At 42.3% G+C, this 23303-nt stretch overlaps 1 protein-coding gene across 1 annotated transcript in view; it reads left to right on the forward strand.

Moving 5' to 3' along the window:
* The first annotated feature begins 2281 nt into the window (after positions 1-2281).
* bard1 (BRCA1 associated RING domain 1) overlaps positions 2282-23303 on the forward strand; it is a 49790-nt gene continuing 28768 nt past the window's right edge. The window contains exons 1-6 of the mRNA XM_079519115.1: positions 2282-2525; positions 5475-5531; positions 5898-6046; positions 7545-8623; positions 9611-9691; positions 13857-14029. Of these exons, the coding sequence (XP_079375241.1) occupies positions 2434-2525; positions 5475-5531; positions 5898-6046; positions 7545-8623; positions 9611-9691; positions 13857-14029 (1631 nt within the window). The 5' untranslated portion in view covers positions 2282-2433. The remainder of the gene's footprint in view (positions 2526-5474; positions 5532-5897; positions 6047-7544; positions 8624-9610; positions 9692-13856; positions 14030-23303) is intronic.

Consider the following 23303-nt stretch of genomic DNA (forward strand, 5'->3'; position numbering starts at 1 on the left):
AAATCTAAAACTGCCAATATCTCTGAAATGGAACATGATAGTGCTAACACGCACGCACGCACGCACGCACGCACGCACGCACGCACGCACGCACACACACACACACACACACACACACACACACACACACACACACACACACACACACACACACACACACACACACACACACACACACACACACACACACACCAAAAACCCAGATGTCTGTGGTGCCAAACTGCCAACATGTCTTTCATTCTATAATGGGGGCCTATGCTGGTGACATTTCCCTTGACATTTTTACTATATCCTAATTATTAATTAAATTAATATGACTCTTAAAATAATATCACTATAGGTATCCGGAGAACTCGCAGTCTACCAAGTCGCCGCGATTTAGTGCATTTTAGTTTTACTTCACCTTCACACACACACACACACACACACACACACACACACACACACAATACTGAGAATCTCACGTAGGCTAATGTCAATACAACACACAACGTCAACCTTTTTCATATCAAGGCAAGGCCATATTTATTCGGCATTTGAGCCACGGACCACTATGTGATGAGATTCAGCCTCTCTAGTCTCTACAGCACCTTGCAATGGGTCTGGTCCACAAGATTCTCTACACCACCAAGATACTCATTCATTCAACCTTTATTTAAATTCTCGGAGAGACCATTGAGGGAACCCCTCATTTACAATGATGCCGAGATTACATACAAAAAAAACAGTAATACAACAATATTAGTTACAACAAACCGTTAATACAATTATATATTCAGCAATCAGTTAAAACAGCAACATACAGGTGATGGGCGGTTATTGAGTAAATTTCTAAAATGACCAATTGATGCCAGGGTATTAAGTTTAAGTTCTTGTTGCAAGACATTCCAAGACTCAGGTGCACCGATGCTGAAAGCAGCCTTTCCAAGTTCAGAGTTGGCAAAAGGGACCAGAAGGCCTAGCCAATCACTGGAGCGAGTTACAATGCGACTAGGTTTCTGATGTAACATGGAAGAAATATATGATGGTAATTTCCCGACTAGGGCTTTATATATGAAGAGGTACCAGTGATTATTGCGTCTTTCAGTCAGAGAAGACCAGCCCACATTTCCATATAGGGTACAGTGATGAGTATCATAGCTGTCTCCAGTAATAAACCTCAGAGCCGAGTGGTAAACTGAGTCCAGTGGCTTGAGTGTGGAGGCAGCTGCATGACGATAGATTATGTCTCCATAGTCCAGTACGGATAGAAATGTGGCTTCAATAATCCGTTTTCTACAGATCCTGGGAAAATGTGCTTTATTTCTGTATAGGAAGCCAATTTTCTGACGTAGTTTTTTAACCAGATTATCTATGTGGTACCTGCATACGCATGTACCTGCATACGCATGTACCTGTCTAAATACTTCCTTAAATTAATGTCAACGAAGTCCACACCCACAACACCAGAGGGAGTTCAACAAACCATGTGCAACCCAGATTCGGCACAAACAAGGGACTAAATTAATTTCGCTCCTATGCCACCAAAATGTGGAACGCCCTTCCAACAGTCATTAAGACATCAAGACAATCCCTTGACTCCTTCAAAACTGCTCTCAAAGGGCACCTACGGACGGCTGCAATTCGAAACTGGCCCCCGTAAAATCTGAATCCCCCACCCACCTCTGTTCCCCCTCACTGTAGTGTATATGTTTCTTTTCCTTTTTTACCTCCTATGATGATTTCCTTTTGACTATAGTTGTGTATATTCGTACGTTTTGATGAATTTAAAATGGTGGGCCCTATTGTAAACAAGTGTAATGCTTTATGGTGTCGTCCACTCACTGTTAACAGTTTTTGTATTGAGTTGTACTTGAAATGTACTGTAATTCTGCAAACTGTTAATCAATCAATCAATCAATCAATCAATCAATCAATCAATCAATCAATACCGTCTACTAGAGTCAGACCCAAAATGTTTCTAATTCCATGCATGCTATAGGCCGCTATATCAACTACCAAAGGCGACCGTTGATCAAAAATAACAATTATTGTGCATTCTCTATTGTGTAGACTAATTGTAAAGTAGCCTAATGCAAATGTTTAACAATAATGTAATGTAACTCTTAGCGTAAAATGAAACCAAAAATGAAAATGAACCCAAATGGACCCGACGCTCATGGTTACCAACTCTCCATCATTTAGCTGGGGACCACCTGGAACCGCTCAAGGACCACTGGTGGTCCCCGGACCACTGGTTGAACTTGAAGAGGACTACAACTTCCGTGGATCTCTGGCGGGAGATACGAGTAGGAAGTAGGAAGAGAAGAATGAATGTTATGAAAAACTGTTGTCAGTAAGACGATCAGTCAAGTCAAAACAACTGCAAATAAGAAAGAGAGCGAACGACCGATGTAAATAATAACAATAGACATTTTAAGGAATATATGCAGTATGCATCGCGACGATCGCGCTCCGACACAAGCCTGGGCGAAAACTAGAGAGGCTGTCGCCAACTTTAAGCAACTGCTGCTGTGTTCAAAGTGGTAAGAGCGAGAAGCAGGGCTAAGCTAATGCTAGCGTGTGTGACAATATGTGACTTCAGTCCTATGCTTCAGTCCCTACGCTCATTTTTTCGGAGCTACGGAATGAGCGTAGGGACTGATATATTATATCACATATGGGGCTAACGCTAGCACGACTTGCTTTGTTGTGAAGTTAACGCAAGCAAACTGCATTGGATTTTGGTTTGCCGTGTTCCCCCTCGCCGTCCGACAAGTTGAAATACAAGTTCATAGCTCACACTAGCCCCATATGTGCCCTCTCCCTACGCTCATCCCGTAGGGAGAGGGCACATATGGGGCTAAGCTCACACAAGCACACTGTCATAACGACGTTGTGAGCTTGGATCTGCTAGATATGATCTAGATTAGCCCTGAAACATGACTGTCATGATTATCATGAAGTACGAGCGTCATGTGAACCATGGCTAGATCTAGATACGCTGGTCCATGGATAAGAGCTAGATATCAAGACTTGTGTATTTTAGTGAGTCTGACTTTGCTTACATCTATGATGTCAGTGGTGGAGAAAAAAGTACTTGATATACTTAAAGGACCACTTTTCAATCTATCTTCATAATTTGTCCTCACTAATGTTCATGATAAAATACCACCATTTCTTTCTACTCTAACTCTGTCTGTGTCGGGGCTGTGGGCAGTTCAGAAACCCGTCCACCAGTGACATCATCGTTAGGCAGATTCTTTTTTAAAGATGGAGTGCCGTGATTTTTTTCCACCCTAAAACATGGTCATCAGGTCTTATTGTTATATAAGGAGGTATATTTTTTTTTTAAAAAGTGTATGGTATTTGTTAAAATGTTGTTTTTATGTGGACACCCACCAGTTCATTAAGTATGCCTGGTTTGCCTGATGGGTTGTGCGTGATTTCTGTCTACGTACGCTTTAAAACATAGACCCGCCCTTGGTGACGTCTGATTGGCCAGAGCTCGTTGTTGTCAATGTCAGAAACAGTCAGAGATGGCGGCGCCCTGTGACAGATGATGACAGGCGATAGGCGTAGTATTCTAAAGGCACAGATGACGCTCCAGAATTAAAGGCAAACAAATATTGTTTATGCGGTTTGCTTTGATTGAATGAATTGTGATTCGATCTGGGTGTTCTAATAAATAAAGTGTTTGTGGTGATTAGCGTGTGTCCGTATTTACTAATATTGTTTACGCGGTTTGCTTTGATTGAATTGTGATTTGATCACAATGTTGGGTGTTCTAATAAATACAGTGTGTCTGTATTCGGTCTAATACTACAAAGGATAAAGCTGAAGGGAATAGTATAACAAAGTCCCTTTTTACAGTACAATAATGTTTCATGTTTATGTTGACATCTCTAGCGTGCTTTCTTATGGATACTGTTATTGACTTTGTCATAAAGACTCATAACATAAGTTCACCGTCATGAATCATGTCATGATTATGATTGTCATGCGGCGACGATGTAATACTAATAATAAATAGGCTACAGTGTTTGTGTTGATTAGCGTGATGATGTAGGGTTTTCTAATAAATAGGCTACAGTGTTTGGGTTGATTAGCGTGTGTCCGTATTCGGTCTATGCCATAATGTGAATACGGTGAATACTAACGTTTTAATATTATTATCGCTAAGCTTCTCCCTACTTCCTCTACTCTTCTTCTGACAGCAGCAGCATAGCTAGCCAATAAGAGGGTTCGCGGCCAATCAGAGGCAGGCGGGCCGCGCGGGGCGTCACCATGGGCGGGTCTATGCCGTAAAGCGTACGTAGAAAGAAATCACGCGATGGGTGGTGATCCACCTGAACTGAAGCCGCACCCACAGCTGTAGTTGTATGATAAAGGGGGAGGGGTTAGGGGAGGGGCTGATAATGTGATGTCACTATATTACTGTTTATTTCATTGGCCTGTTTGACTGTCAAGGGTTCAGCCTCCAGGAAGTTAATACACCATTGCACATAAAAACGACTCCAGGGTGTCTAATGAAGTACTGTCACCTCATAGACACATGGAAAAATTAAAAAATTGTGGCACTCCATCTTTAAACAATATTTTTTTGAAAAAATATTTTTTTTTATTATCGTGAGAACGATAACAATTTTCGCATTGCAACTTCTCAGGAATAGAAAGCCTGCCGTTTCTATTAGCTTGGATTCCCCATCGATGATGTCACTGGTGGAAGGGTGTCTGACTCTGCACTGCCCACAGCCCTCCTATGAGACACAGGCAGAGTAGAAAAAAAGTTTTATCATGAAGAACATTAGTGATAAGTTGAAAAGTGGTGAAGTGGTCCTTTAAGTAAAACCATCAATACTGCAATGTATTTAATTGCAGTTAATTGTTAATGAATGTGGAGTAAAAACTACAATATTTGCCTCTGATATGTAGTGGAGTAGAAGTAAAAGTACTGAAACTTGGTAATACTCAAGTTAAGTAAAAGTACCTCAAAATTGAATACAGTAGGCCTAAATTAGTAAATGTATTGGTGGTTTATTTCCACCACTAATGAATGATAGCCTTGATCCAAGGCTATACACTGACACCACGGCGCGTAAACAGCGCCTCAAACTGTGACTCCGCCCACAAACGGGGGAAGTTGTGATTTTCGCTCGTTCAATGCAATGCGATTTGCGGCATTTTCAAAACAATATTGAGCAGAGTAGCGATTATCAAACGTATTTGCAATGCCATACGTTGAAAGATCTGTTGCCCGTGGACAAGGCACGCTACCTCCGCAAGTTAGATAGCATCGGAATAGATGTTTGTCCGTATGTGATTAAGGATTGGACCAAGTTGCATTGGCAGCCATAGAAAATTCCGGGGTAAATTCTTACCCCGGATGTGACGTTTTTGGGCGTTCCTGTCTAGCGTGGTGTCAGTGTATAGATCTGCTATTGTCGGCCTTTATATATTCACCCTGATTCTTGTGTGTCTCCTTTCCTCCACAGCTCGAAATTACTGAACGAACCAGTGTGTCTGGGAGCGTGTGAACACATTGTTTGCAGGTAATGGCAGTCATAGGTCAAATTGCATTGTTCTTTCTATAGCAGATAACTTATTTCAAATGAGTTAAATTCAAATCGAAGAGGACCGTTTTCCTGGCATAGCGTTGCAGCCATTTTCTACATTTCAGTTGTTATTGCTGGAATAATCTTAAACTGAATCTTAGCATGTTAGTACTAACTTAGTAGGTACTAAGAAGTGGATTTAATGAGAATAAGAGTTCAAGTGAATAAGAGTTCAATTACAGAGAGAGAGAGAGAGAGAAAAAAAAGACTTTGCCAGAGACAATAATCTCTGGTAGATAAATTGAGATCTCAAGTGGGCTTTCTTTCAGACTGAGACGTGCTTTAATATATTTTTCCCACTAGGTCCTGTGCTGCTCCTCAGATCGGGGATGGCTGTGTGGTGTGTCACAGCCCTGCGTGGGTGCAGGACATCAAGATCAACAGACAGCTCCACAACATCACGCAGGCCTTCTGCAGCTTGGATGCAATATTGAACCCCACCGAAAAATCAGGTAGGTACAGTAGGTATGTAATGAATTGATGCCACCGCGTGCTATAACGTCAATTCATTCATTCCATCCTCGCCCCGATCAACCCACGCATCTCTCTATCTATTGTTGACTGAGATGTTAAACATTCCGCCCCTGCTGCGTAATCTCTCTGAATGATCGTATTAGTCCGTTGTCCCTGTGGCATGTTATCGTCATCTCCGTTGCGGCGTGCTTGCAGTGACTGTAATTATGTAATGCAATTAGCCATGGTGGTGTTTGGCTTGCAAGTAGATATCGGCTGTGACAAAGAGGATGCCACGGCTCGGCTGCACCTCGCCTGAGAGCTGCCGTCTCTTGTGGCGTGATGATGTCTCAATTAAGCAACAGCTATCGAAACTTTACTTAAAAATGAGTGTGTAAGACCCTGCGGGGCAACTCTCTGCATGTTGATGCTGTGTGAACAAGACCAATGAGCTCACGTGCAAGTTTGTGCAGAAGTTAGTTCTGCTGCCAGCTCAGCTGTCATGTATCATTTCAGTTGCTCAGTAATCGTTTGTTTAGTGAAACATTTTGTATTTGCAAGTGATCAATCTTGGTCTAGGTTAGCCACTTTAACACAGCCTGTTGAAGGTGGTTCTGTTCCACCGTTATTCTGCCTCTCTGTTCTGTATAAAAGGTACTGACATGGAATGGGGAGGACATTGTAGTGTCGCCTCTGCTTTGAGCTGACAGCAGAGACAGTCACAGAGCCGAATAAAGGCATGGGTGTCTGCTTCTATTCAGGTTAATCTCCAATACATTTCTGCATTTATTTCAGCCCTGACTGACTTTACAATGGCTTTTAACGACTTACTTCGGTAGACTCTATGCGAATCGGCGGAGAGGTTGCATCATTCTTGCATATTTAATTTGCTGCGTTTGCCTTCACACTGGCTGTGTCAAACCACAGTAGGGAACCGCATCAGGGAATGTTATTAATGTGTTCAATTCATATTTTATAAACTATACAGTGAAAAAAAATACTTTGAGTAATAGTTAGGACTTGAGGTGTGTGTGTGTGTGTGTGTGTGTGCCTGCTACATCATTTGTGTGCAATAAATGCGTAGGCTAGTCTATATACATATGTGTATATGTACAGTGTATATATAAATAAATAAAATATAAAGATCTACAATCCACAGACAACAGCAGCTGTCATCATACACACTATAACATAGACACTTGACACTGTTGTGTTACACAGCACTTCTCTGAACTTCTCCTGAACGCCAGTTAAAAGCACACAGTGTGGGTGGCTTTGTTCAGTTCTGTGTAAAAAAAAAAAAAGCTCTTCTTACGCCACTATTGCAAGATCTCTGTAAAAAGTGGCTTTGACAAGCTCTATTTGAGTGGAATTTGAAGTCTTGCTAATATGTACCTTCACTATAAAAAGAAGATCATGGTGCTGATTTATTCCATGTGGGCTTATTGTCTTTTTTTCTTCCTTTTATCTCTCTATCTCTCTGTCTCTGGACTGCAGACTCATCTCCCACTGCGTTACAGGCGCAGGCTCAGAACTCTGTCTTAAAGCACAAAAAGAACTACAAGATCTGGTTCAGCCCCCGCAGCCGCAAGGTGCGCTGCAGGGTAGAGAAGCCGGAAGAGGTCATCCCACCGGATCGCAGCAGTGTGGATGTCGCCGCACCGCCAGAGACCACCCAGACCCAGGACCTATCGGTATACAACTTCATCCCCTCCTCCTCCCAAGAGTCTGACTCCGCCGCCACGACGCAAAGAGGCAAAAATGCTGCCGCCGGCGGCAGGAGGAAGAGGGCGACCAAAACAGCTGGCAGCAGAAAGCTGGCAGCAGGCGGAGCCAAGCGGGTACCTCGCAAGCAGGGCAAGCAGGGCACGCAGGGCAAGCAGGGCACGCAGGGCACACAGAGCAGGAGGCTGGAGGCTGTAAACCGGCAGTGGGGCATCAACGGCAAGGAGGATGCCGTGAGGGATGAGGAGCAAGCCTTTGATGAGGAGAAAGGTGGTAGGAGGTCCAGTAGGAGGGTGTCCTTTGTTAGCCCCAATGCTTCCAATGAGAACCACCAGCCTTATGGCCCTCAAGAACACAGCATGGTTCTGAGCCCCGACAAGAGCATCCTGAGTCTCTCTGGAGATGCGTCTACTATCTCAGAAGACAAAGCCTCTTCTAGTCCCGGCCAGTTGGCCCGCTCCTTCCGACATGATCGGCAGGAGCCCACTCGGCAGCTCGAACTCAGGGATGACGACGGCATGGCAAACTGCGCAGCTCCTGACAAGCGTAGCGCAAAGCGATGCCGGGTGGCAGAGGAGGAGAAGGAATCCGAATTAGAGGGCACCCCAAAGAGGCCAATGGCTTCAGCTGGTCAAAGTAGACGATCAGCACATAGAATGGTTTCAGTCGTCCTCGCTCCACTCTCGCCAGCCAGCCTCACGTCTGGAAAAAACATAAAAAGTCCCAGAGCGGAGAAAAGAGGCAGCCCTGATTCAAGAGCAATCACTGGGAGGGGATATTCTCCTGGTAGCCCTGGATTCATGAAGAGGAACCACAAAGGGGAGACGCCACTACATCTTGCTGCTATAAAGGTCTGGAAGATTCAGTAACATTAATTTAATTAGGACTGGTGGATATTGTAGTAGTCCATATCAATGCCATTGAGTGTGTGTGTTTTTTTGTTTTTCACTAACAAGAATTTAAAGTTGATACACATAAGTATCAAATTCAATACATGTGAAGGAGAGAAAACCCTAAAAAAAACCCTCCAGGGGTTTGAGAAGTGGCATTCACTGGAAATGTGGAATATATACACACCGATTACAAATAAAACATTAATATGCATGTCAGTCATACATGACAAAACAAAATAAACAATATGGAAACGAAACAAAATCATAAAATGTACGGGTCTGAGGTGACCTGAGCAATGTGCTAATTATGGACCTGAATAATATACTTGAATATTTGATGAAAAAAGGTGGGAACTAGAGCTCTCTACTAGAACTAGAACTCTCCAAAAGTGTAGAGCCGATAACAATACAACCAAATTTGGGCTTTTTATTATGTTCTGTACTCTCTCTATTTTTTTTCTGGCCTCTGCTCCTGCCTCAAATCTCCCCTCACAGTAGGTTGGTGCTCCCCCATCAACCTATATGTATATCAAGCCCTATGGGCTTGATATACTTGTTTCATGTGGTGTTGCGCAGCACCGAAAATCTGTGTTTTCCGAACTCTCAACGTGTCACCAAACAGCGCATTGTGAGCTTGCAGATTGGCTATTTTCGGCATACGACACTGGCTCACAACTAAGCATAAATCCTGCTTTAGTCTTCTGATGATCAGAGACATTCTCCGGCCCGGCAAGAATAAACCGTTTTAGGGTAATCCCTGTAAACATAGCCGTAATCCCTCTCTGGATCCTGGACAAGGTAATCAATGGCGCGCTGCGGGGCATGATTGATAATCGGCTGGGCTCCCCGCTGCTCGCAGATCAGCCGCTGCGTTTGAAGGGTTATGTTTGGTGGTTTCTGGTGGATGACCTGAGGTCTGTTAATTCTCTTGTCCTGGTCCCACAGGGAGACGTGGAAGCTGCCAAGGAGCTGCTGGACCAAGGGGCAGACCCCAACCTGAAGGATCATGCTGGGTGGACACCTCTGGTGAGGCAGAGAGACACACACACACACACACACACACACACACACACACACACACACACACACACAGAGCTGTCGGGGCTATATACTTCATGCCGCCTTGCATAGAAAAATCCGTATTCATGTTTATACAATGGCATTAAATTATGAATTGGCTATAGAGAAAAACAAGGTTTTGGAATGAAAGCTATAATGCAATATATATAAATCCAATCTTTGTTGTGGGTGAAAAGAGGAACTAAAGAAACTGTTTCATTATGTTCTTTTGTTTCAACCGGTGTTATTGCCTTAAAAGCTATTGATCTCTGAGAAAGGCACTGCAACAGCAAGTTTCTCTATTTTTGACTCCTCAGTGTCTGTGTCATATAGAAATTAGATATTCGCCCAGGATGCGTTGTGAGCTTGTAGATCGGCTATTTTCACTACTTCTTAAATATTTGTTCTAATTTATGGAATTTCTTGAAATTTCCGAAAATAATCTTATGAAATTCAATTCATTCTTAATTCATAAAATTAGCTTTTTTGGTAATGTTTTTTTTTAAATGTTTTGAAATAATAATTCAAAACAATGTAGGAAACGAAAACTAAGGGACCCCATAACAAAGTGTCCGCAACCCACAAATGGGTCCCGGCCCACTGTTTGGGAAACGGTGTGGGCTGTTGGCTAGTTACCATGGGGAGCATCACAGTAACTCATGCACAGTTATCCTTGTCCTCGTCGTTCCCCCTGTGTGCATGGCAAAGTGTTTTTCACAAATCATAAAATGTATTTACTATTTAGTGTCTTTAGCTTTAAAAAAAATAAGGTGCAGAACTGCATAAAATGAAAACTCAATTACTCAAAGTAAATCATTGAAAGTAATTTTATGGACATGGCTCAGTCCACAGGGGATGAGCCATGCCCGCCAGACATTTAACATGGACTCAAATAGAATGCTGTAAACCTTTTCAATCTTATACTGTACATTCAGCATGGGCTGAATGTAGGCTGTAGCTCAGTGGCCTTGTGGTTAGAGTGTCTGCCCTGAGACTGGGAGGTCAGGGTTCGATCCCCGGCCGGGTCATACCAAAGACTATAAACATGGGACCCAATGCCTCTCTGCTTGGCACTCAGCATCAAGGGTTGGATTGGGGGTAAGTCCCTGCAACATACTAGCGTTATGTCCAGGGGGTGTACTTGTACTTCAAGCTGCCTCACGCTACAGAAACAGGAGATGGGCTCCTGTCCTCATGGCTCGGCAAGGCTTACTTACTTTACTTTGTTATTGAATAGGACAACATTGTTTGATCGTCAATCTAAAAACGATACTGGGTTATTTTGCAACCAAATGAAAGCATAATTGTTGTTTTCAGCGAATGGAGTATTTCCGCTACAGTTCTGTTCTTGTGCCATTGATTCATAACGGCAACATTCAAGAAACCAAAGAATTTAGCGAACCTTGTGGCTGCTGCGGCAGGAGAGTATGAGAATGCTGTTTGCTGCTCTCTCTGGCAACCTGTTTAGCCCCAATTTCTCTGAGCAAGGACTGTGGCCATATTTAAATGCTGTTCATATTATTTTTGCAATGGGTCTTAATCACCTTTCCAAACACTCTCATACTAAACTGCAATTTACTTGTTTCCCTCACAGCCTAATCTTCTGTTTTTAATTCAGCCTTGGCTGTCGTTTTCTACCAGAGACTTTAGAAGAGGTTAGCAAAGTACGCCGCTCCAATTTTTGTTGCAGTGCTTTCATCTTTGCATTTATGCCATATTCATACTGTCTGACAGTTCCACTCTTAACTCATCCAGCAGCCAGCGCCATGGACTTAATTAACGTGGTTTTAATAATATCCCGGAGCGCCATGGACACCTTTAACGTGTTATTTAGCATTCTATTTATTGATAAACATATAATGTTGGCTTACAGCATATCAAAGCTGTTGGTCGATTGGCTGCTCCGTGTTCCATTGGCTTTCCCTTCAGCCTCAATGCATTGAAAAACAGAAAGGTGGGGGCTGGAGCATTTCTAGTCCTTTTTATGAGAATTCCAGCTAAGATCGCGCTGGATGAACAAAGCGACCGTGTTTAGTGGCTCAATAGCAACTCCCGGTGACCGCACGTCTAAAATATCGATGCTTCTATAGACAATAGTCCGATCAGCGCGAGCAGCGCGACCATTGCCTGTTTTGGGGAGACGAGGGCGGAATGGTGGTGAACGGTGGCGGGAGCTGAACTATCGCTACTGACACCTGGCGGTGTCAAGTGACACTTTTTCACAGTTGTGTACATTATGGTAGGGCTAAAACTGGCACTTTAACTCATGCAGTTGACACACACACACACACACACACACACACACACACACACACACACACACGACACACACACACACAGCTAATGAGAACAAAGTTGAACTAACCAGATTTTGCAATGCGGAGGCTGGCTCTACATGAGATTTAATTGGCGTGGTGTAACAGAGTTCTTAATCGTGGCCTGATTCCGTTTTTCTCTTAAGAAGTGGTGTGCCTTTCAACTCTTTGTTTCATACATTCATTACTGAGAATCTCACTGTGCACAATTGTCTGTAGCATCTTCCTCCCTCACTCCAGTTGAATCCCAATTTTCGTGTCTTATTAACTGGTGGAGTTGTGCCATTTAAACGCCACCATTAGTGCTGGGCGCAACTTCACTGCCGCTCCTGAAGCAATGTTGTGTTTGGCTCAAGTTCACTGTGGTTCTACGCCTTCATCCAAGCCGCTTTACATTCACCCAATCACACACATATTCTGACACTCATACGCCGATGGTGGAGGCAAACCATGCAAGGCACCAACCTGCTCATCGTGAGTAATTAGGGGTACAGTGTCTTCCTCAAGGAAACTTCGACACTAACTCTGGGGGAGCCCGGTATTAACCTGGGAACCTTCCGCTGGCCGCTCTACCTCCTGAGCTACTGCCGCCACTAAGCATGTAACGATACACTCAACTCACGATACGATACGTATCACGATATGAGGTTCACGATACGATTTTTCACGATATTTTCAACACAATTATTTTCCAGACAAATGACTGAAAATCTTTTTTTTTTAAATGATTTATCTTCCCCCCAAGCTTTTTTCACATTTTTTATTTAACTACATTACAAAAGTAGCATTACTTTTCATGTGAAATTACTTAATTTCTTTGCAACAACATGCTTTCATGTTTAAACCTAGCTCGAGTGAACATTTCTTATTTCCTTTGATGGCATCTTAGGATAGATGTAGACCTATTTGACAGTGCAGAAACATAATTGCCTTCCTGGATGTATTAATGAGCATCAATAACACACACAGCTCCCCTCTGCAGGCCTCTACTACTGAAAGTGACTGCATGGAGTCTGTCTCATTTCTCTCCAAAAGCATGTGAATATGATGGAATATGATTACAGCTCACATTTCATATCACACACTAGCCCCCCTAAAACATTTTTTTATTGTTATTAGAGAAAATAAAAGATGAGAAATTAGATTTCTTTTCATTTGCTGCTTTCTTTCGATTTAGGGACTTTAGCTGTTTTTGACAGGGGGGGCGGGAGCATTCGAGCATGGGGCTAAATATGTATTTTTTTACAACATTTTATAGCAATTTCTTTTTTTATTATTTACTATAGTCCTACTAGACCCCAATAAATTACATCTGGCCACAAAAGATCACAGGATCTACTGAATGTGTCAAACTGACATATTGAGTATGTAGTACTACCTTCACATTCAGTAGATCCCGTGATCTTCTGTAGCCAGATGTAATTTCTTGGGGTCTAGTAGGACTGTAGTAAATGATAAAAAAATAAATTGCTATAAAATTTCGTTAAAAAAAATACATATTTAGACCTATGCTCGAATGCCCCCGCCCCCCTGTCAGGCCCTAAAACGAAAGAAAGCAGCAAATGGAAAAAAATGAACACTCATCTTTTACTTTCTCTAATAACATGAAACTTGGTTGAAAAAAACTAAAGTTGTCCTTTAAAACACTAAAAGGGGTTCCCGACTTCCCGTCCTGAATGGGTTAAAAACTTGAAATGAGACATTCGACACAATGAGTACTTTCTACTTTTTCCACCAATGCATGTATAGTATATACTGTCTTCATAATATTGGTTCCTGGTGGGCTAAAAGCTCCTTTGCTGCTGTTCTCCCTCCAGCACGAGGCCTGTAACCTTGGCCACCAGGCTGTGGTGGAGGTCCTGGTGTCCAGAGGAGCCATGCTGAACACGCCCGGCTACCAGAACGACTCTCCGCTCCACGACGCCGTGACCAACGGCTACCCGGCCATCGCCAGGCTGCTGCTGCAGCACGGAGCGTCTGCCAACGTCCTGTAAGTAGTACCACAGTTCAATGCACGCCACCCAGACGTCCATCGACTTCGTGTTAAACCCATGATTAAGACCTGAGGTCTTTTCTAGAGGTTTTCTGAAAAACTTACGTATGCTGCTGTAATGTCAGTGGTTCTAAAAATGTTTCATGTCAAGGACTCCCGTCTCCCCTCGCTAATACGATACCAAAAGTGAGTCTGAGCTCATTGTGGGTGTTGTGTGTATTTTGAGGCTTGCATTTTTTTTTCTCATTTTTTTCTCATTTTACTTTGGTAAAAGGGACACTACCATGATTGGCAGAAGGGTTGCAATAGTTAATGAAACGAATCAATTTAATCGATCATTAGACTATACACCCTTAGCAGTGCTAGCATAGGGAAAGACCTTAGAGTATAGTGTATATATTAATAGAGACGGCACCGGATTTCTCCTCCCATCCACTTGCATTAAGTTGCTCAAAAGCGCATGAGGCGATTTCACTCCTCCTTCCGGGTAGGAACAGAGTGCATTCTGGGATGGATTGGGCCAAATCGTGAACGCGCTGGCCGTTGACTATCATTGCACGCGTTCACGTATGAAACAGCGTTCACGTGTAATTGCCCCAATAACATGAACATGCGCAATAATAGTCAACGGACCAGCGCTGGCTCGAGCTGCAATACGAAATTCGGCCATTATGTCCATTTCGCCTCAGGGTTTCCTCCGGGTGCAGTCTCTATTAATATATACTCTAAGGGAAAGACCAGTGGAAGTACAAGAGAACACTAGCCATGTAGTAGTTCGACCTCCAATCCCGACGACCTTTGCTGCATGTCACTCCCTCCATCTCTCGCCACATTTCCTGTCAACCTACTATAAATCTTATCAATAATAAAAAGCATTAAAAGCCCCCAAACATATCTTAAAAAAAAAAAAAAAAAAGGAATGGACTCATGTGCAATCAAAGGGGCAGAGCAAATTCATGTGGACTCACTGGACTGGAGTTCAACTTTGATAAACTTTGACAATTCAGCAGCTGTTGGCCACTCCCCTCACACGTGTGGCCGACTGGCTGTAGCCTAAATGTTATTATTATTATTATTATTATTACTAAATTAACCACTATCCTTCTGAAAGCTGGAATCCTGAATGTTAATGAAGTATTTATTTTTAGACAACTTGGTGGCTCAGTAAGTGAGGCAAAGATTTGATGGTCCAGAACAGCTCCAACTCCCTGCACTTAGCAAATTATTAGCGTTCGCATTAGTATTATATAAACCTTATTTGTTCATTATAGCCTTCCGCTGATTGCTGTCAGCTGTTTGGATAAAGTCTATAAATGCCTAGTTGTCTGTCAGCTTGTCGGGCTTGTCAGCTCTTTCATCAGTCAAAGCAAGTAAATGGGTCTTAGCTCCCCATGTTCCTGAACGTGCAGCAGGCAGATGGATAGCTGGGGGAACGGCGAGGGACACTGATTATTTGCGGGGCGGTCAGGTGATGCCACCTCAGCGTTCTTGGCCCTGTGGGAGCGTGGCATGTGCACCACAGGACGCCCACGTAGGAAGGAGAGGACGGCAGTTAATCAATGCCCATCGACAGGCCAGACAGTCAAGTCAGGGCAGCCATGCACTGCGGTCTCTTCTCCCCCGTTCCCTTGGCACTTGGCATTAGGTTTTTATATCCACCTCCTTCCTTCTCCATCCATTGTTGCTTTTTTGTTTTGTCTCTCTCTCCGCTACGAGGGCTCTGGCCGTGTCGGCTGAGGATAGTGGTGACTGATTTACAAGTCTTTACCCTTCTACTCCTCAGCTAGGCAAAAGTGAGAGAGAGAGAAAGAGACAGAGTGGGAGAAGCTGTCACTGTGCTGCAAGACAAATGCTATCCTTCTCCGTCGCGCACAGTCAATTAACCTCCCTTACACTCACTTGCTCACGCACACAAACGGCACACTGGACCGACCGACACTGGGCCACCTCCACCAACATAAGTTATTTCCCTGAAGGCTGAAGCTTGAGTGAGACGAGGCCTGGATTTGCCAATGCTTTCCCTAATGGAGTGATTGGCACAGCAGTGAAAACTTGGTGTCTTGCAGATCTCTGTTTTCTGTAATAAAGAAGTGGAGTTTCGTGCTGTGTTTTTACAGCACAAATGTTTTCACAATTGCACACTCATTTTGACCGGAGTGCCATCCCAACCCCCAAATCAATAATTGCCAAAGGAATATTTGTACATTACGCCATACATTTTTTTTAATAGACTGCTTATACAAAAGGAAAGGTATGAAGTAAAGTGCTCAGTGAATATCGACACATTTTACACTATGGGCCATTTATCTCAGACGAGACGGTTCTACGCATTTTAAGCTTAGCTTGCAGAGTGTCGACACACAGCAAGGCTTACGTCAATGGGACTCAATCTTGCAAACCTATTTATAACCTGCCCTAAGTGCAGCACATTTGGACAGTCACTGTTGTGAGCCAACCTGGCTGCTTGAGCAGCTCCAAAGTGTAAGTGTTCATACTGAATTTGGATGATGAACCTTTATTGGTGTCGTTATTAGGCATGTCACAATTATTACATAATCGTCTGATCGCAATTATATTTTTGAACCTATCTAGGGCTAAGATTCAGCAGAAATATCATTATTAAAATGTCAGCAAAAAAGAAAAAAGAAAGAAAAGAAGAAGCGCTACGTGGGTCCTTTATATGTAGAGAGAACTGTAGACAGGTTCTCTTTGGAGAGGGTTTCATATAGCAAAGCACAAGAGTTCTTAAAAAGTTCTATACCTTGAGTCAATGTCACTGTGGAAGGAGATATAAGGTGGCAAACTTAAAAGAGGGTCCAAGGCAGCTCTGTCCAGTAGAAGTAGAAAAATCCTTTATTTCATTAATTAATTAAATATTAAAAACAAGGGTTAAAAACACGACCAACGCGTTTCGGCCTGCATGGGCCTTCATCAGGGTCAACTAAAGATGACTGTTTGACACGTCATTAAGTAGTGCCAGTAATCAGCATCTCATTAGATCACATGACTATACATCATCAGAATAATGCAGAAACAACGACAAACACCTGGGTGTGCACACCTAACTATTACAGCTCATTAGCAAACTGAAAATTACGTACAAAAACAAAAGAATAATCAAATGTAAATACAGTATATAAATGGAGAAAACAAAAAAGGAAAAATAAAAGTATAAATGTTGGTATGTAATGCTATGTATGAGGATGGAGGAGAGGAATAGAGAGAAGTCACTGTAGTAAGAACAGAACTTTTACAAGAAGGGAGAGAAATCTACGTCATCATTTAGGCCGGGGAGTACTGTAGCTTTCAGAGTGACTATCCAAAATGTCTCTCTTTGGAGGAGTTGTTTTAGTCTGTCACCCCCTCTTACTGATTTGGGGATGGTCTCGATTACCATAATTTTTAGGTTGTGTCCGGCTACCTTATAGTGTTCTGCCATTGGGTAGTTTGGGTTTCCCACCCGTACAGCATACTGATGCTCAGCCAATCTGTCTCTTAATCTGCGCTTGGTGCGCCCAATGTAGAAGCAGCCGCATTCACAATGCAGTCTGTACACAACACAAGTAGAATTACAATTGGCATAGTCTCTGAAGTGGTACGTCTTTTGAGTGGATGGATCAATAAAGCTTTTCGTTTTATCTATGTTGGAGCAGTGATTGCAATTTCCACACATGAAGTTTCCCACTGGTCGTTGAAGCCATGGGTCTCTTTGGAGGGGGAGGTAGATAGCTCCTTACAAGCCTATCCTTCAGGGTTGGAGCCCGTCTGAAAGAGAAACAGGGGGAGTCGGGAAACACAGGTTTTAGGTCAGGGTCGCTCTGTAAGATACCCCAGTTGTTTTTTATTATGCGGTTTATGTCGTGAGCATTCATTCAACCTTTATTTAAATTCTCGGAGAGACCATTGAGGGAACCCCTCATTTACAATGATGCCGAGATTACATAAAAAAAAACCAGTAATACAACAATATTAGTTACAACAAACCGTTAATACAATTATATATTCAGCAATCAGTTAAAACAGCAACATACAGGTGATGGACGGTTATTGAGTAAATTTCTAAAATGACCAATTGATGCCAGGGTATTAAGTTTAAGTTCTTGTTGCAAGACATTCCAAGACTCAGGTGCACCGATGCTGAAAGCAGCCTTTCCAAGTTCAGAGTTGGCAAAAGGGACCAGAAGGCCTAGCCAATCACTGGAGCGAGTTACAATGCGACTAGGTTTCTGATGTAACATGGAAGAAATATATGATGGTAATTTCCCGACCAGGGCTTTATATATAAAGCAAATACAGCAAATGAGCTGTATTGAGTGGTGAAGTAGATCTGTCCAGATTTTTGGGGGCGGGCACTTTTTTTAAATAGATTCCTCCTATCCAATGTTTTGGCTTTGTGATAAGCATGGTTTAATGTGTTGCTTTTGTAGCCTCTCTGTGTGAATCTGTCATGCATAATCATTGCTTGTTGCTCAAAGTCATTGTCAGAGTCCCATATCCTCCTGAGTCTCTGAAATTGTCCAAACGGTATGTTTGAAATGAGACCGGAGGGATGGAAGCTATCTGCCCGTAAAATAGTATTGCGATCACTACTTTTCCTGAAAATGGATGTGTGTATATCACCATTGGCAGCCTTTGATATTTTCAAGTCCAGAAAGTTGATTTCTGACTTGCTGTATTCCAAGGTAAGTCTGAGGTTGTCATTGGTCGAGTTGATATATTTGTGGAAATCAAGTAGCTCCTGTTCACAACCAGTGAAAATAAAAAATAAATCATCAATACATCTGCCGTACCATTTTATCTTGTCCCGGAAAGGGTTGGCTGTAGATGACCCGCTCTTCCCATAGTATCAGCATTGGGATCTTGTAGATTAAACCTTTTCAGTGTTTTTTGGAAAAAGAAAAAGCTGGATATATAACAAGTTCACAACAAGTTTTGCATTCTGCATTTTGTGACATCTGACATTTGTGATGTGTCCACAGAAATAAATACATTTAACATTTTAATGAACTGTTTTTGGAAGAGAAAAAACCTGGATATACCAGATTTGTGAATACGAATTAATGCATGTTGCGTAGAATCGTTATCAAGGCGTGTTTCTTATGCCAATTGCGGAACCCAACGCCAGTTTCTGCTAGCTGTCTCTGTTTAAAGAGAGCTAGTTTGTTCATGGCAGTAAAGAAAGGTTGTGTTTATAGTGTACACAAAGGAATCCTATTATTAAACTTAACAAGATGAATGGTGCATCAGTCAGCCCTGCTCACTGATCCGATCATTCATGTGCCTAGATTGTAGAGTAGACCATGTCGCACAAGAGAGGAAACATAATTAAAATATAATAAATAAATATATTTCTAATGTCAAATCCCTTTCCCGCATTAGCTAGAATGATGAAAGCACAGATCTGGGGCGGTTTCGAGTTGTTGTTGCAAGTAGTGGGTGGCTGTGTGAGAGTGAGTGAAAGTGTAGAACCAGGTAATGAGAAGTAAAGTCTATCTTTTGTTTTATCTCAGAAAGCGCACCCATTAGGCTATTAATTATTCACTACCGCCCCTAACATTTGTAATTTTAAGAGACCCTCACAAAAGTCAGATTATAACTCGACCCCTGACTTTAGGATTTCTCTCAGCTGCGACTCTGGCGGCCTAAAACAGACTAGGGAGTAAATACAAAATAAATAAAACAATTCAAGGCGGTAAGTAGGCTTACTTTTCATATCTCCCAAGTACAAGGCTTTAGTGCTTCCATCAGTCTCTGTTGTGGGATGATATGGGTATACAAAAGCACAATGAAATGGTTTTAATATTTCTTTGCAGCCAACAGCTCACGGCTCAAGAAGCTGACACAGATAACACTGCCTCCAATGACGGACTATATCTCATAAAGCTCTCATAAAAATCCACAGGGGAAGCCAAAGGGTTTTGCCATGATCTGCACATTCTAAGGGCATTTAATCAAGTACTGTATATTTAGTAAAAGTTTATTGTATTTAAGTATTTACATTTCTCAGTACGCTTCTACTCAACAACATCTCCGAGGTAAAATGTAACATTTTGCTTGACTACAATTATTTGAAAGTTTTAGTTACATGTTAATGTGTAGATTAAGATTATTATTCCAAAACATACTATCTATGTGTAAATCAACCATTTTATAGTTTGTCTATTAAAAAATAGCCAACCTAAAAGCTCACAACGAGTGGAGATGTGACGCATTGTGAGATTGTTCATCTGAACATTTGTACTTGTACAATGGTGTACTTTTTCCACCACTTACTCCACTGGAGTCTACGAAATGAAAGCCTGGGTATCGAGGCTAATCTATTACCTCCTACCCTGCTCCGGAGAAGGCTAGGTGTGCGGCATAAATGGCGATGGACGAGTGTTCCCCATGTATGAAGTAAACCACTGTTGTGACTCTTAACCCTGAAAATCCAGAGTTAAACCCCAAGTTACTAGGACCACAATATGTTATAATTTTAGCCCAAGTGTTACTGTACTTCCGTGCTGTTTACATCTTTGACTAATACAGAATTCAGTCAACCAATAAATCAATCAAAAGCGCACTAACACCATATCCAGCTTCGTAGTTCAGGGCCATGTTCTCTCAAGTAATAGTTTTACACACGTGGCTTCTTGTTTTATGCACTGAAGCAACCCAGAAGCAATGTGTGTATGCTGGTCCGTGTAATGAAGCAATGTGTGTATGCTGGTCCGTGTAATGGATGAATGAACACAGGTGGAAGGAGGTCTTCATCAGGTCAGTGAAGATCCTGTGAGATCGAAATGTTGTCTTTAATAAAATAATTCCTTTGCCTAAATATGATGTGCGGGTGTACATCTTTCTAGCATTCTGTGGTTGTCACACTTTACTATAGGTAGAAGACACCTAGATTGAGATCTCAGAAGAGCAGTAGCTAATATTCACGCCCACATACTTTAGGACTACAGAGTGTATTTCATAACTTTATTATCAATTCATTGGTTTCAACAAATAACATTTAGTTTAACACATCTATAAATGGCTTATCTGCACAGACTGCCTGGTTTTAGATAAGTATGGTAACAGATTAATTGAGCTATTACAGACAGTGAAAAGTGTCTATCATAACCAATTATATGTAGTCTTAATTGACAGATGTTATGCCAGGTATGGCTTTAGTGGTATAGGCATAGGCATAGATTTTAAACCTGAAATAGATATAGAAACACAAGAATATACATTTGTTACATTCCCATAATATGTTCTAATCATTTGTATTAAACAGAGATAGTAGGCAGAGTATAAAACAGTAATTACCAGTTCCCCATCCGGATCTCTCTTCTCCGTTTGGAGAGGTTGGACTCTTGGTTGATGTTACTGAATCTGACTTATACTAGAGTCGCCGAAGTGGCTTATAAAAACTCTGTTTCCTTAGACCTGCCCTGTTGGGCAGGTTCACATCAGCTAACATTCAATTGGCTGCTGAGCACCATGGCATCAGTCCTTCCTGTGGTTGGTTTACAGCCAACCTTACTATTGGTTGAAAGACCAGGAAGTATTACAACTGACATGTGCTAGGTTGTCTTTGAGAAGCATGCTGGCTAGTAGAAGCGGTAGTGGCTCTGGTCACCCTCTTATCAGAGCTCCCCCGCTGTGCCTCCCTGGCCTGCTTCCTTTATGGCAGTTCGTGAGGAAAGAGTTTTCAACTCCCTCACAGCCCTTTGTCTGACTACTCCAAGACTATAAGTTCAACCCATGACATTACTGCTACATTACAATAATTAGACATTCAATGGATAATTGATAACTTGAGTTTTAGTAGACAATTGTTGGTACATACAATAGTTATAAGCACTGACATTCTCTTTCGCTTGAGAGGGAGAGGGAGGTGTCACATTTCACACCTTCCTGTTAGCAATGCCTGCTTTGGGGTGAAAGGCTCTCTGACAAGGCCATCACTCCCATAGTTATAGCACTAAGAATTTATTGAAGTTTATACAGTGCATATTTATTAATAGAAACCAAACGCTGATTACTATATCCAGCGGAACAGCGGGCCCTACCTCCTTCCATGATTGCCTCATTGGCCCTGCACCCACTGTCGAGGTGTGTGTAAATCGGTATGCTCTTGAACAGAGGCCCTCATCACAAATACGATTAAGTTGACAAATGTATTTGACGATTACCTGTCACACTAATAATTGCAATTATTGGTGTTATTGATTGTTTTTTTGGCATTGAACATTGGAACATATGAATACCATTTTTATTTGTTTGGTGTTTAGGGTTCATAATCACAAATTGCACAGGACAGATATGAACTGTTGAGAAAAACACCTACAGTAGAGGCTTAAGAGCAGGTGCGTAGGCAAGTGCACGTCAATGGTAAAATAGAAAAATACGCCCACACACTGTTGATCTGCTAAGAGGATAATTTATTTGAAGTAGGCAACATTGCGGTCGCTGACCTTCTTCAGGCATAATACAGCATTTTGCCAGAGTTACAAACATGTGGGTCAAGATCAACCAAGCACTAGACAGTGCTGTGATTGAAAAAGAGGTGACAACTTGTGATGATCAAATTCAATATGGTGACCTCATTGTTAAATGCACCCAGAAAACTCCTACATCATTTAGATTAGTTCTAAAAAACATTATACAACATTACAACAATCTATGTCATTTCCCTTGTTTTAAATTGGTGGAAGGTCTTATTCTGGATGTGTGTACCGTATGTGTGTGTTTGTACGTACGAGTGAATACTGTTCATATGCAGTGGATTTGGACTGGCACACCTCCTGCTTATGCAGATACCAAGCCTTTGCTTTGACGCTCTCCGGGAGAGTATCTGCACCTCCACAGATGATCACATCCCACCCCCGGTGACGTGACGTGACGTGACACCTCCCGGCGTCTTGTCTCATCTTCTCTAGATCCGCTCCACAGATTACGATCAGGGGTGTTGCACGATTGTTTTTGTATTAATTAATGGCTCGATTGACTGATTTGAAAGCCCGTTGCTTGGTGTATGAGAACTGAGGTGTCTGTCTGGTGTTTGGTGTTAATGAAGGCCAGCATGCTGTGCTGCTGCAGTAGTAATCAGCATTCCGATCAGAGCTTGCGAAATTAACACATTTTTCCTCTCCTGATTGGAGTTGCGGCTGTGGCTATACGGTACCGCCAGCAGAAGCATCACCACTGCCTCCCCCTGTGGTTCTCCTTCTGACAAAATAAAAGCATACGAGAGGAGACTTGTAAGGAGAGCAGCTCTCAGACTCCACCTCCCCCGCAC

The sequence above is a fragment of the Electrona antarctica genome, assembly GCF_951216825.1.
Source record: "Electrona antarctica genome assembly, chromosome: 13".
Classification (NCBI taxonomy): domain Eukaryota; kingdom Metazoa; phylum Chordata; class Actinopteri; order Myctophiformes; family Myctophidae; genus Electrona; species Electrona antarctica.